The following is a 15,050-nucleotide window of genomic DNA, read 5'->3' as shown; positions in this document are numbered from 1 at the left end:
TCAGTGTAATTTCCAAATAAATTGACAAAATTTCATTTCATACGTTGAACTCTATTACACTGCTTCCCTCTACAAGCAACACAGTGGGGAAAAATTGTTTCATTTTGATACAGTTTCAAAATATATTTTCACAACCTTCAAGCTCGATTTACTCGAAATGTGTGAATTGTTAGATAGGCCGTTTTGAAAAGTTACGCGAGATTTCTTTTCAACTGCGTACTGCGATCAAAGAAAAATGCTTTTGTTGAGCATTTTTTACAAGAAATTTCCCACGCATCGTGATAGCGATTACTTTTCTGTTGAAGTGCACACAGTGAAACCTCCATGAGTCGATATTGAAGGGACCATCGACTCATGGAAATATCGAGTCATAAAACAGTAATCCTTTGGAAAGCTGTTTCAAGTAACCATGAAATTTTGTTTCTAGTATGGTTCCATGAGTCGATATCGAGTCATAGAACATCGACTCATGGAGGTGTCACTGTACTTCGCTTTAAAGGCCGGTTTGCTACTGACAAGAAAAGGAATCGCCTATCTCGATGCGTGGAAAATTTCTCCCAAGAAATGATCAAGAAAATCACTTTTTTCTGATCGCAGTACGTAGTTGAGAAGAAATGTCACTTCAAAGGGGGCTCTCTGTAGGAAATTTCTTGACCCTTTCAGTCAAGGAATTTCTTTACTTTTCTTGAGCGAAATAGCATAATTAGCTGAAATTGGCCATTTTGGACACCCACCCACCCCTTTGTAACGCTTTTCGTATGAATGTTATTAAATTTTGGTATTGACCGTAATATCGTTAGGACACCTAAATTTCTTTCTGAAAACGTACTCGAGGAAATGCTTCTTCCGGATCGCCCAATGCTCCCGTATGTCAAATTCGGCTGTCGGTAATACGTCCGGCCTCGTTTGTCGGCATAAATAAATTCAAAAGTTTTGCGCTCGTTTTCACGGTTTTCATGTCGGTTCCCGTTGCCCCGGGTTTTCTCTTTGTGATTTTCGAGTTTTTGTGAAATTTCCCTGCAGTTTTGAGCTTTTGATTTACTTTGCTTGTGTAAAAATCGTCACCATGTCCCAATGCGATGATATTTTTGCGGACAACTCGTCGGACGGGACCGGTAGGAGCTTTTGGGGCAATCTGTGGTGGAGAAGTTTTTCCAATGTGTTTCTTTGGGTCTTTCAGATTATCTGTCCTCCAGCAGTCGTCAGGATGCACAGGAATCGATTCTGATCGAAGAAAGTAAGCTTGAAGTACCCTGGTAAATAACTCGTTTTAACCGATATTATTGTGGATTCCAGCGGAAACTGAAGTCGAAGATGAGGAAGACGAGGAGGAAAAGGCCATCCGAGAGCGGATAAAGAAGCGCCAAAGTCGCCGGATGTCGTTCCACCCGCGGCAAACAAGTTCCGATGTTAGTTCGGACGAAAGCGACGACGACGATAAGGAAGGGGTGGAAGTCTCGATTGCTAGCGACGGGGACACAAGCGAGGAGGAAAGAAGAGACGAAAGTCGGGCCCTGTCTCCGGCCACTCGTTTGAGCCTATCCGGAATTCCCCCGCCGGATCTCAATGAAGATGACGACGAGGATGATGATGAAGATGTGGTTCTGGTGGGACGAAAAAATAAACGCAATGTCCTGATATCCGACGATGAGACGGAAGAGGAACAGAAAAACGGTGATTCCTTCGATGAAAGTCTTCCGCTGCAGAGTTTCAATGCTGAAGGCGGTTCCACAAGTCCCCAGTTGTCTTCGACAGGCTTCTCGCAGGACGCTCACGATGAATCCGTAGCTAAAGGGCGTTTGTCTCGTGATGTGAGAATGTCCATCGGAACTAAGCTGTCTTCCACGGTTTTGGAGCCTAAAGTGGAAGAGGAGGGTGCCAATCGGAGCGACAGTGACCGTTCCTCTGTCGTGATGCTGGAAAAGTCCGATGAAATTTTGTCAGTTTCCAGTGACGATGAGAAGCCGGTCAAAATCAAACCACTTGTGCAACCAACAATTAAGGCAGTTCTTGCCAAGCAGCGAGTGTCGCAAAAGTTCTACGATAACAAAGTACGGGAATTAGCGGACCTTCAGAAGAAGCACGAAAAGTTGGAGAATCTCTCCAAATTGAACATTAATCTCCCGGACAAGGGCGTTGGGCTGCAGAAGGCGGCCGCGAACCTTAGGAAGGAGATATCCGAGCTGAAGGGTGAGATTGCCAACTTGGAGGTTAACAACTTGGGAGGCATTCGAGATGAAATCCAGAGAAGCTTCGAAAGTTCTATCGATGCCAGCGGGAGGATCGTGCTGGATAGTGCCAACAGCTCTGTAGCCAGGTAGGAGCATTCTTAATATTATTCTTTATTCTTTCTTTATTTGGTATAATTCAACTGACTTGATGTAAGTCTTATTGAATAACTTAATCTAATGATGAAACAAAACGTATATAAATCGAACAACTACAAATCTTTTAACTGCACAAAACTAAAAACAATCGTTTAAACCGAATTACAACAAATACAAACAATCGGAGATTAATTGGAGCTACATACAGAGAAATTAGGAACGAATGATTTGCTAGGCTTCCAGGTATTATTCGTACGTACAAATTCTCTATATCGTACATTTCTAGGCCACGTTGTAGGGGTTAAAGCGCGCAATTTCAATTTCGAAGGTAATATAACTTTGAATGAAATGAAGTCCAAATTCAAATGCGATTTCCATTTTGACACCAACTTTGTTACGTTAATGCGTTCGGGATCCAATAAACCAAGCGCACGAGCTACCATCCATTGTATGTCACGCTCTGTGCAACTGCTGTTGATGTTTGTTAGCAGAAGAGAGAAATTATCTCCGTCATCTGAGTATCGACTTCCATCCTCTTTCGTAGTAGTATCTTCTTCTTCGCATGCTGTTCCGTTGAATATCGTTGAACGTGACGTAGACTGTAGACACTCAGAGTTGGTGGCTGATCTCGCAGGTACAGTTTTTGTAATCATAGCAATAGTGTCGATGATACTGGCTACTGCAATTTTCAACTCATTCACTTCTTCGTCGATCGTTTTTGTTTGCGTCGTAGCGACAATTTCTGATGAATGATCATTTTTTCTTAGCATGAAATCATCCATACAACCGTCGCACATCCAAAGAACGTTGCGTGAAAGATCCTTGATAGTCTTCCAGTGAATACCGCGTAGTCCAACACAGATGCAATGGAATGAGCCGGCACAATTTCCTTTGCAAACAACGAAGCAGTCGTCATTTGATTCGATTCTCTGAGAGCATTTCAGACAATTGTTTTCATCCTCCATGGCGAAAAAGCGAGAACGTTTCTTAGTTAGGAAATATTACTGATAATTCCAACGATTTTTAGTTATTATTGTGTTGATTGATACGTTCCAAAAATGCAACAAACTCTAACGAATCAACTAATATACACGAGAACATTTAAATCGACGTATGAACACATCAATTTCGCAATAAAAGCAGAGCAACAACAACAGCAACGATAAGGTGCCATCAACCAAACCAAACAACCAAAAACTCATATCGGGCATTCATACGCGTAATTAACGAACTTGAGTGCGTATCGCATTTTTCAAAGACTTGGTAACTATTTTAATGTAAGTCTCTGAAAAGTTACTATTAACCCCTCTACCGGCAGCTTCATTTTTTACCGCAAGAAAGAAATTCAAATCGTGATAACTTTTTTGTTTCTCGGTATTTTGCACCATTTTTTTACAAGTTCTAGAAAAACTCTTCTAGTTAAAGAATCCGTGTCGATATTGATGATTGCTGATATGGTTTTAAAAATATTCCAATGTTCCTTGGGGGACCGACACTTTCCATATAAAACATCTTAGGCGGCCATTTTGTTTTACGTCAACTTATCGAAAAAATGAAATGTGGGCTATAAAAAACCATGTAATAAGGAGCTAATTTGGAAAAATCATTCAAATTGGTATTCTTAAAGATATCTGAAAATTCCGATATGATGTTTTTTGAAGTTTTTAAGATCTTTATTTGGCCAGCCTGGTAACTGCAACATAAATGCTCATTACTCAAAGACGGAATCACTAAATTGCTTCATTTTTGTTCACAAAATGCTCTCTTCAATGTATTGTTCCGAAGCGTAACTATCCAAATACGATTAAAATTCTGTAGCCTGAGGAATTAACGGGGTATTCAGGTAACGCGTCGGTCCCCCAAGGAATTTCGGAATATCTCTGGATCCAGATAACCAATGATCAATGTTGACAAAGATTCCAAAACTAGAAGAGTTTTTTGAGAACTTGTGAAGAAATGGTGCAAACATACCGGAAGAATCAATAAAACAGGGCGAATTTTGTTTCCATTTGCAAGCTGCGGGACCTAAGCTGGTTACGTAGTCCGTAAAAGGCCCTATTCGCAGCCGCAACACGTTTTTTCACTTCGCGGGAAACGTCGTTGTCACATGTCACAAGAGTTCCTAGGTAAACAAATTCGTTTTGGTAGAATTGATGGTCAGGCCTATCCTCGCTGTCTCCCTCTTCAGAGGCACGAAAGCCTCTTCCACTGACCTGCGATCGATTCCAATTAAGTCTATATCGTCCGCAAAGCCAAGGAGCATGTGCGATTTCTCTGCACGCCAGATCTCCTAATAGCACCCTCGAGTGCAATGTTGAACAGTAAATTCGAAAGTGCGTCTCCCTGCTTCAATCCGTCTAACGTCATGAACGAGGTTGACACCTCGTCTGCGATCCGAACACTTGATTTCAAACCATCCAGCGTAGCACGTATCAGCCTAATTAGTTTCGCCGGAAAACCATTTTCAGACATTATCTGCCAAAGCTCATTTCTTTTCACTGAGTCGTACGTCGCCTTGAAAATCAATAAACAGATGGTGAGTCTGCAAGTTATACTCCCGGAATTTGTCTAGGATCATTCGCAAGCTAAACATCTGATCCGTTGTCGAACGGCCCTCATGAAAACCAGCTTGGTATTCGCCGACGATGGACTCCTCGAGCGGTCTCAGTCTGTTAAACAGGATGCGCGACAGAATTTTGTACGCCGAATTCAGCAGGGTAATTCCTCTGTAATTGGCACACTCCAGTCTGTGCCCTTTCTTGCCATTAAACCAGCCGGTGGGCAATTCTTCGTCCTCCCATACCTTCAGAAGTACTCGGTGTATCGACTGGTAAAGCTGCTCGCTTCCGTGCTTGAGAAGCTCGACCGGGATTTTTTTCTCCCACTACCTGCTCCAATATTTGACAGACAAAACTGCAGTTCTATCGATCTGTAACGGTTTTGCGAATTTGTCAAATTGGTCAAACGTGTTCAAATGGCAGATTTCTCACAAAATTTTGGGGGGGATCCTTACAGAATGTTGGACATGATTTTCACGGAAAACTTGTGGAAAACTTCGCAGAATGTTGGGCAAAATAATCTTAGCCAGGATCAGTGCGCATCGTACCTTCGTGCTGTGCGTACACGCATTCTCTCTGCTCTTGGAAGTTTTCTTAAAAACTACCTAAAGCAATAAAACAGTACTTTTCAGTGCTACAAAAACAGTACTTTTCAGTGCTAAAATTAAAAACGGTACTTTTCAGTGCTACTAAAACAGTACTTTTCAGTACTATTTTTTCTACTATTGATCCCTTTACGATCCTTGTTTGGACCCGTGCCTTCGATTTTTCGTTGGACCCGTTGGCGAAAGCTAGCGGTGGTAATCCTTCTTGGACACCGTCTTGGGAAAAAACCTTTCGAAGGTCACGTCTTCTTTCGTTTATTAATTAAACATGGTATCAACAACAAACAAAAGGAAGGGTGAATCTCTGAATTCACTACTTCCTTCCAAAAAAGTGGGTTTTAAAACTGTCACTACACGTGGCAAGAATGGAAGAAAGGACGCTTCCCCGGAATGCGAAGTTTCTTCCAAGGGTGAAATGAATAATTGTATCGAAATGAGCAATCAGTTCGATGCTCTAGACAAATTTTCCGAACACCAAATCGAAGCAGCCTCTAGCCCAGGCTCTTTGATTCAAGTGAGGAAGCAAAGAGTGCCGCCTATCGTGGTCAGTTGTTCCGAATTTGGGGGATTTAGGCAGGAGATCTTGAACTCCATTAGGGGAATCAAGGTTTCCTTCCAAATCGCAAAGAAAGGAGACTGTCGCGTTTTGCCGGAAACTCTTAAAGATCGTGAGCTTCTTCTCAAACATCTTGAAGAGAAGAAGCACAAATTTTTTACTTATGACGACAAAACTGAACGTTTGTTCAAAGTTGTCTTGAAAGGTCTCTCAAGTGACTATAAATCACCTGAAGAGATCAAAAATGGAATAAATGATTTACTTGGATTTTCCCCAGTCCAAGTAATCATTATGAAAAAGAGAACCCAATCTGGCATTGTTCGGAAAGGACTTTCTCAAGAATTTTATTTAGTTCACTTTAACAAAAAAGAACTAAATAACATTAAAGCTTTAGAAAAAGCAAAACTTTTGTTTGATGTCCGTGTGACATGGGAACATTTCCAGAAACCTGGAGGAAATTACCAGAACCCCACTCAGTGCCGTCGGTGCCAAAAGTGGGGTCATGGTACAAAAAATTGTCGCATGGATGCTAAATGCATGATTTGCGGAGGTTCTTCTCACGCCAAAGACGTCTGTCCAGTGAAGGAAGATACCACCAAATTCATATGTTGTAATTGCGGGGCTAACCATAAGTCCAATTTTTGGAATTGTCCTTCACGCAAAAAGGTCATTGAGGCTCGTGCCAGGCAGATGAAAGATAATATCCGTTACGATAACGGTCGTTTCCGGAATTTGCCTGGTAGAGTATCGAACAATGCTCATTTTTCAGTTAACGATCGCTTGATCATGAATCATACCCATCAGGAAGATCATAATCATGCTCAGTCACAAAATAATTTTAATCCGGCGGGTAGCCGTTCGAATCTTTCTATTTCGAATGTATCTACCCACGGTAAATCCTTTGCCGATATCGTAGCAGGAAATTCGAACTCCTCCCCTGTTCGATCCATGGGTACTAGAGTGGTTCAAAAAATCGTATTTTCTCCACACCGCTCATTCGATTCTAGATCGAATCCTGAGTGTCCTCCCAAAATTTGAGCTCATTTGGATGAAAACTGAGACTGCACAAGCCCTTTGAAGTTTATATGGGAATTACTATGGGAAACGCATGCAATTCATTCAATCGGTCATAGTGTTTGCCCATGTGCTCTTGGGGATAAGAGCCACGTTGATACTGTGAGATACATTTATCAGCTACAACTATGCCGAAGACCGTTTTCAAATCGGACGCCTCAGTAATTAGTTATTGATTTATATCCAGTCACAAATTCTTCAACAGTGCTCATTTAACTTCTGAACAGGCAACATTGCTGCATCTGGCGCGAAAGATAGCACGCACAAATCATGGCTACTATGTTTTACTGTATATATCCAATGATGCCTGCAGAACAGCCCAATAATTATAGCCAAAGTTTTACAACTCATTCAAAAATCAATAACTAATTACTGGGGCGTCCGATTTTAAAACGGTCTTCGGCAAAGTTGTAGCTGATAAATGTATCTCACAGTATCAACGTGGCTCTTATCACCAAGAGCACATGGACAAACACTATGATCGATTTAATGAATTGTGTTACACTAAAAGTAGAAAATTCCGTCGAGTTAAGACGTGTTTGTTTTCGTTAAATAAAATTCTTAAAATACAGTCCACTTGCTTTTCGTCCCTGAACTATCCGAAGAACATTTTGGTCCGATCGTGCCGGATGTCGGATTAGTAGATGGAAGCAGTTTAGATTCTCGGTTCGTGCGCGAAACGAGAAAGAATCGACGCGAGTTTCGGCAGTTGCGACGGTCGAATCGCGAAGTGAATCCGATTGCATGCGTTGCATCGGATAGTGTTTTCCGATAAACGTGGTCGGAAATCGAATTCTGTTCACGATTGAGTGGTCGAAGAAAGCTTCCGGTTACTTGCGCGTTCCAGAAGTGTGTGCTGCTAGTCGGACGGCAGAATAGAACATTGAAAAGTGGAGGTCAAGCCTCAACGAAGAAGAAGAGCGTGAAAATTGTGTGGTAGTGAGAAAAAGAACTAAAAGAACTATTCACATGTAATGTTTTTGCGTTCTGGTAAAGAGAAGAAAGTGTTGTTTCCGTCGACGCCATTTTCAACCCCGACCGGTGAATTCAGTGTGCTTCGTAGTGTGCGTGAGCAGAAGGAGGAAGCTGAACAGCGGCAGAAAGAGAAGGAAATGGCGGAAAGTGTTGTTGCGTTGGAACAGTGTTGCCACGCTGCAAGGTCGAAAGTGGTGCGAATAAAGTCGGCCATTTTGAATGCAGAACAGGATCCTGAAAAGTTCACGCATCATGGCTTGAAGCTGTATCTGAAGACGGTCGATTCTTCTTATGAGGATTACAACAATTTTCAGAATCGTATTTACCTCACCGATCCACAGAGGAGAGAAGAATTCGAGCCAAAATTCGTCGAATTTGAAGAGCTGTACGAGTTCGTTCGAATTTCCCTCTGTGAGATGATACAGCACTACGAAGACATCGAGAAGGCCATTGCGAACGAGGCAGCGTTGGAGCGAGAGAAACAGCTGCTGGCTGTGAAGTTTCAAGGTAATGCTGTGGCAATCAGTGATCGTGCTGGATCCAGTGGCGTACCGGAAAGTGTCGTGCCGTATAGAATGCCACCATCGTTGTTGTTGCAGCAAACACCATTGCCAACATTCGATGGCAAATACGAGCACTGGCACAAGTTCAAGGCGAGATTTTGCGATATTGTCGACCGGTGCACCCAGGATTCCCCGGCGACGAAACTCCATTATTTGGATAAGGCGTTGGTCGGAGAAGCGAAGGGGGCAATCGATGAGCAGACCCTCAACGACAACAACTACGACGGTGCATGGAGAATTCTGGTCGAACGTTACGAGAACCTCTCGATGGTGATTCATGGCCACGTGACAAGGTTGCTGAACTTGAAGCAGATGGCCAAGGAGTCGTCAGTGGAACTGCGAACGTTGATCGACGACTGTACGAAGCGTGTGGAGTCCCTGGAGTTCCACAAGCTCAAGATGGACACGATGTCTGAAGCTATCGTTATCACGTTGCTAGCGTCGAAGTTGGATCCGAGTACCCGAAGAAGCTGGGAAGCATTTTGTGAACACGGTAAGTTACCTGTATATAAGGACACGATTGCATTCCTGCGAAAGCATTGCCATGTTCTGGAGCGGTGTGAGCAAAATGTCATGCCAATCAAGAGCAAGATCGTGCCGATGAAGACCCAGCCATCTATCATTACCAGTAAGACGCACACTGTGATGATTTCGAAGACAACCGATGGATGTCCCATGTGCGGAAGTGCTCATTCGATTGATGCATGTGGAGCGTTCAAAAGGTTGAATGTTGACGAGCGGTATATGAAGGCGAAGCAGCTGGGATTATGCTTCAGCTGCCTGCTACGAGGACATCGAACGGTAGCCTGCAAGAGTGGTAAGACGTGTCCAACTTGCTCGAAGAAACATCATGCACTGATGCATCCGGAAGAGAAGAAGCCTGTTTCAGTTGAATCCCCTCAGCCACCTGCGGCAGAGCAAGCAACGAGTTCCTCACATCCACTGACTGCAGCAAAGTGCACAATTCCAATCGAGCCAATGCAGCTGAAGCAGATTTTGTTGGCGACAGCTATCGTGATGGTGTATGATTCCAACGAAGTAGCGCATAAGTGCCGTGTGCTGCTGGATTCCGGAGCGATGGCAAACTTCATGTCAACCAGAATGGCGGAATTGTTGCGACTGCGAAAGGAGGGTGCCAACATCCCAATCGATGGAGTGAATGGGATGAAGACTGTCGTGAAGTACAGAGTGAACGCTAGAGTGGCATCAAGAACAACTGGTTTCCAATCATCGTTGGATTATCTGGTTGTGCCCCGAGTGACCGGTGCATTGCCGGCTTCTAAGATTGACCCACACAGCTGGCAGATTCCCAAGTCGGTGGAACTAGCAGATCCGCATTTCTACGAACCAGGTCGCATTGACATGCTACTCGGTGCGGAGCTGTTCTTCGAAGTGCTGCAAAAAGGTAAGATCAAATTGGCCCCGAATCTACCATTGTTGCAGGAGAGTCAGCTTGGATGGCTCGTTTCTGGACCGGTGTCCGACTCTGCGGTGATCGGAACCGTGAAGGTGTGTCAAGCTGGAAAATCGGAGGAAACCGACGAGCAACTGTGCCAACTGCTGCGGCGGTTTTGGACTATCGACGAGTTTGGAGGTGATGCGTCGCCAAGGCCAGACGATAGATGTGAACTAAGTTTCCAGGAGACGCACAGTAGAACCAAGGATGGCCGTTACGTGGTAATGCTGCCATTCCGCGATAATGTTGGAGAGCTCGGAGAATCCCGAAACCAAGCGATGCGACGATTTTTGTCTCTGGAGCGTCGCTTAGAAGGTCAACCGGAGTTGAAGCAAATGTACGTTGATTTCATCAGCGAGTATCTGGCACTTGGCCATTGCCGAGTTGTGACGGATTCCGAATGCGATAGGCCTGAGTCTGTCTACTATCTTCCACACCACTGCGTGATTAAACCGGACAGCTCAACTACCAAGCTGAGAGTGGTGTTCGACGCTTCGGCGAAGAGTAGTTCAGATTTGTCGTTGAACGATGTGATGGAGATTGGGCCCACAGTGCAAGAGTCACTCTTCAATGTGATATTGAGATTTCGCTTGCATAAATTCGTCTTCACCGCCGACATCCCGAAAATGTATCGGCAGGTGATGGTTCACGAGGCTCATCGAAAGTATCAGCGAATTCTGTGGAGAGAAGATAAACATCAGCCAATGAAGGAGTTGGAGTTAAATACTGTTACTTACGGTACAGCTGCAGCGCCTTTCCTGGCGACACGATCGGTTGTCCAGTTGGCTAGAGACGAGCAAGAAGATTTCCCAGCGGCGAGCGAGGCAGTTGAGAAATGCTTTTACGTCGATGATGTGATGACTGGTGCTGACACACTTAGCGATGCTAGGCAGCTCCAGCGAGATTTGATCGCACTATTGGATAGAGGTGGATTCCAGCTCCACAAATGGTGTGCGAATGATGAGGCGTTACTCGAGGACATTCCATCTCATGCCAGGGAGAAGCAGATGAACTTCGAAGACTGCGAGATCAACGGAGTGATAAAAACTCTTGGCATTCTTTGGGATCCCTCCAGCGATGAATTCCTGTTCCACGTGAAGCCAATTAGAGATGGCTCTGAATTTCCCACGAAGAGGTCAGTGCTGTCCGATATGTCAAAACTGTTCGATCCTCATGGCTTACTAGCACCGGTGGTACTCATCGCCAAACTGATAATGCAACTGCTATGGCAACAGAACGTAGGATGGGATGATGCGATTCCAAAGGAGCAATTTCGTATATGGAACCGATTCAGATCCGAGCTTTGCTGTTTGAATTCCCTCCGGATCGATCGGCGGATTACTATTGACGATACGGTTGCTGTGGAGCTGCATGGATTTGCTGACGCTTCCAAGGTGGCGTACGGATGTTGCATCTATATGAGAAGCGTGAAGAGTGATGGTGCTGCAGAAGTTCGACTGATTTGTGGCAAGTCACGAGTTGCCCCAATGAAAAAACTACAACGAGACATCAAGGTGGACGCAACCCCTGATGAGATGACGATCCCGAGGTTAGAGTTATGCGCTGCGTTGCTGCTGGCTGAACAAGTGGATAAAGTGCGCGAAACCTTAGCATTAACAACCGCAAAGGTGGTGCTTTGGTCGGACTCGAAAATAGTGTTGAACTGGTTGAAACAAATGAAGCCAAATACCCCAGTGTTCGTACAAAACCGCGTAGTGAAAATAAGAAAACTTTTTGCGTGGCACACGTGGCACTATATTTCGACTCAGCACAACCCAGCGGATTTGGTGTCACGTGGTGTATTCCCTGAGGATTTATGGCGGTGTGAAGAACGGTGGTTTGGCCCAAGTGTGATTCCTGTTGTTGAAGACGATGAATGTGGTGTGGTGGAACCGGAAGAATATGCCCACCAAATTGTGACGACTTTGGTACCGGAACGTGATTCTATAATACCGAAGAAACAACTTGAGCCGTACGAAGTGATCCTGAAGTACAGCAGTTATCGAAAGCTGCAGCGTATTTTCGGGTACGTGGTTCGTTTCCTACACAACTGCCGCTTGAAGGGAAACAAGACGACGCGCAGAAGTGGTGCACTGAATAGTGAAGACTACACCGAAGCACAGAAGGCGATGGTGACCATTGTCCAGCTGGTGGTCTATAAGGAAGAAATCAGTTGTATCCAAGCGAATCAATCAGTGAAGGGAAAACTGCGCAATTTGAACCCAATCTACGACGACAACGAAAGGCTGCTGCGAGTTGGCGGTCGCATAAGGAACTCCGACCTGCCGAAAGACCAGAAGCACCCGATGATTTTGTCGGAGAATAACCACTTCATGGAACTGACGGATGATCCCTTCGATTACGAAGCGCTGAGCCCAGGACATTTCTTAGTTGGACGGGAACTGATGGCGGTAGTAGAACCACTGTACGGTGATTTGAAGGAGATGAGCTTGTCACGGTACCAGCTGGTGCAAGAACGAATGCAGCATTTTTGGCCACGGTGGTCGAATGAGTACGTGACGAGTCTTCAGAAGCGCAGCAAACGGTACAAGGACCCTACGTTGCTGCGCACTGGATTGCAGGTGATGATTCTGAAAGAGGACAACATGCCACCTAAGACCTGGAAGTTGGGTCGCATTGTTGAAACGCACCCAGGTAAGGACGGAGTGGTACGTGTGGTTACGATCCGCATTAGCAACAGCATCTACAAGCGACCGACGACCCAGATCGCTGTGCTTCCCATCGATGACTGCACGGATCAAGCAGAGTCCAAGGAGAAGTGAGACCTTCGCCTCACCCGGGGGAGTATGTTACACTAAAAGTAGAAAATTCCGTCGAGTTAAGACGTGTTTGTTTTCGTTAAATAAAATTCTTAAAATACAGTCCACTTGCTTTTCGTCCCTGAACTATCCGAAGAACAAATTGCATGCGTTTCCCATAGTAATTTCCATATAAACTTTAAAGGGCTTGTGCAGTCTCAGTTTTCATCCAAATGAGCTCAAACTTTGGGAGGACACTCAGGATTCGATCTAGAATCGAATGAGCGGTGTGGAGCAAAAATGATTTTTTGAACCACTCTAATGGGTACCCATTCTACTAGTTTCAAATCAAATGGAAAAAACCCTACCGCCACAGGTAACTCCGCTTCTTCGTCTACCGAAAATTCCAATGGGAAATCACATGACATGTCTGCCTCTGATTTTAATTTTCTAACTGAACAATTGAATCTAATGATTGATGCAATGTTCAAAGCCACCACTATGACTGAAGCAGTCCAAGTAGGTGTAAAATTTACAAATCAAATTGTTATTGGATTACGTTTTTCTAATGGATCCAAATAATAATTTAAATATTTTAAATTGGAATGCTCGTTCTCTGAATGGTAAAGAGGACGAGCTGTTTAATTTTCTTACGGTTAATAACGTGCATATAGCAGTTATTACCGAAACGTATTTAAAACCTGGATCTAAACTCAAAAGAGATCCTAACTTTTTTGTTTATCGTAATGATCGACTTGATGGGGCATGTGGGGGAGTTGCAATCATCATTCATAGGCGTATAAAACATCAACTGTTTTCATCATTTGAAACTAAAGTTTTTGAAACTTTAGGTGTTTCTGTTGAAACACAGTTTGGTAAATATACTTTCATAGCTGCCTATTTGCCTTTTCAATGCTCTGGGCAGCAAGTTAATTTGCTCCAAACTGACTTGCGTAAATTAACTCGCAATAAGTCAAAATTTTTTGTCATTGGTGACTTTAATGCCAAACATCGGTCATGGAATAATTCTCAAAGTAATTCCAACGGCAGAATTTTATTTGATGAGTGCTCTTCAGGATATTTCTCAATTCAATACCCTGATAGCCCCACATGTTTTTCCTCTTCTAGAAATCCATCTACAATTGATTTGGTCTTAACCGACTCTAGTCATCTTTGTAGCCAACTGATTACTCATGCTGATTTTGATTCTGATCATTGTCCTGTTACATTTCAAATATCCCAAGAAGCGATTCTCAATCCTATCAGCTCCACTTTCAATTATTTACGAGCCGACTGGAATATATATAAAACGTATGTTGACTCCAATCTTGATGTTAACATTTCTTTAGAAACTAAACTTGATATTGACAATGCTCTTGAAACTTTAACAAATTCTATTGTTGAAGCCCGGAGCATTGCAATTCCAAAATGTGAAGTAAAATTTGAATCCGTGATTATAGACGATGATCTTAAACTCTTGATCCGTCTTAAAAACGTGAGGAGAAGGCAATTTCAACGCACTCGCGATCCTGCTATGAAAATTATATGGCAGGATTTGCAGAAACAAATCAAGAAACGTTTTGCTCAATTAAGAAACAAAAATTTTGAAAATAAAATTTCTCAATTGGACCCTGGCTCTAAGCCCTTTTGGAAATTATCGAAAATCTTGAAAAAACCTCAGAAGCCAATACCGGCATTGAAAGAGGAAAACAAATTATTACTAACTAATTGCGAAAAAGCTCAAAAACTTGCTATGCAGTTTGAAAGTGCGCACAATTTTAATTTAGGACTTACTAGTCCAATTGAAAATGAAGTTACTCAGGAGTTCGAAAATATTCTCAATCAAGAGAACGTTTTCGAAAATGCCTGGGAGACTGATTTGGAAGAAGTGAGAACTATTATTAAAAAATTCAAAAACATGAAAGCTCCTGGCGATGATGGAATTTTCTACATCCTCATCAAGAAACTTCCAGAAAGTAGCTTATCATTTTTAGTTGATATATTTAACAAATGTTTTCAATTAGCATATTTTCCTGACAAATGGAAAAATGCTAAGGTTGTTCCAATTTTAAAACCAGACAAAAATCCTTCAGAAGTTTCTAGCTATCGTCCAATCAGTTTGCTTTCCTCCATCAGTAAACTTTTTGAAAAGGTCATTTTGAACAGAATGATGGCCC

The 15,050-nt window shown here is 43.3% G+C and overlaps 1 protein-coding gene across 1 annotated transcript in view; it reads left to right on the top strand.

The window, feature by feature from the left end:
- The first annotated feature begins 901 nt into the window (after positions 1 to 901).
- The window catches only part of LOC5567894 (transcription termination factor 2), a 43,752-nt gene continuing 29,603 nt past the window's right edge, over positions 902 to 15,050 (top strand). The window contains exons 1-3 of the mRNA XM_021854946.1: positions 902 to 1,115; positions 1,181 to 1,237; positions 1,297 to 2,317. Coding sequence (XP_021710638.1) covers positions 1,067 to 1,115; positions 1,181 to 1,237; positions 1,297 to 2,317 — 1,127 coding nt within the window. The 5' untranslated portion in view covers positions 902 to 1,066. The remainder of the gene's footprint in view (positions 1,116 to 1,180; positions 1,238 to 1,296; positions 2,318 to 15,050) is intronic.

Source organism: Aedes aegypti, chromosome 3 (genome assembly GCF_002204515.2).
Source record: "Aedes aegypti strain LVP_AGWG chromosome 3, AaegL5.0 Primary Assembly, whole genome shotgun sequence".
In the NCBI taxonomy this organism is placed as follows: domain Eukaryota; kingdom Metazoa; phylum Arthropoda; class Insecta; order Diptera; family Culicidae; genus Aedes; species Aedes aegypti.
This window is presented reverse-complemented; position numbering and strand designations above follow the sequence as displayed.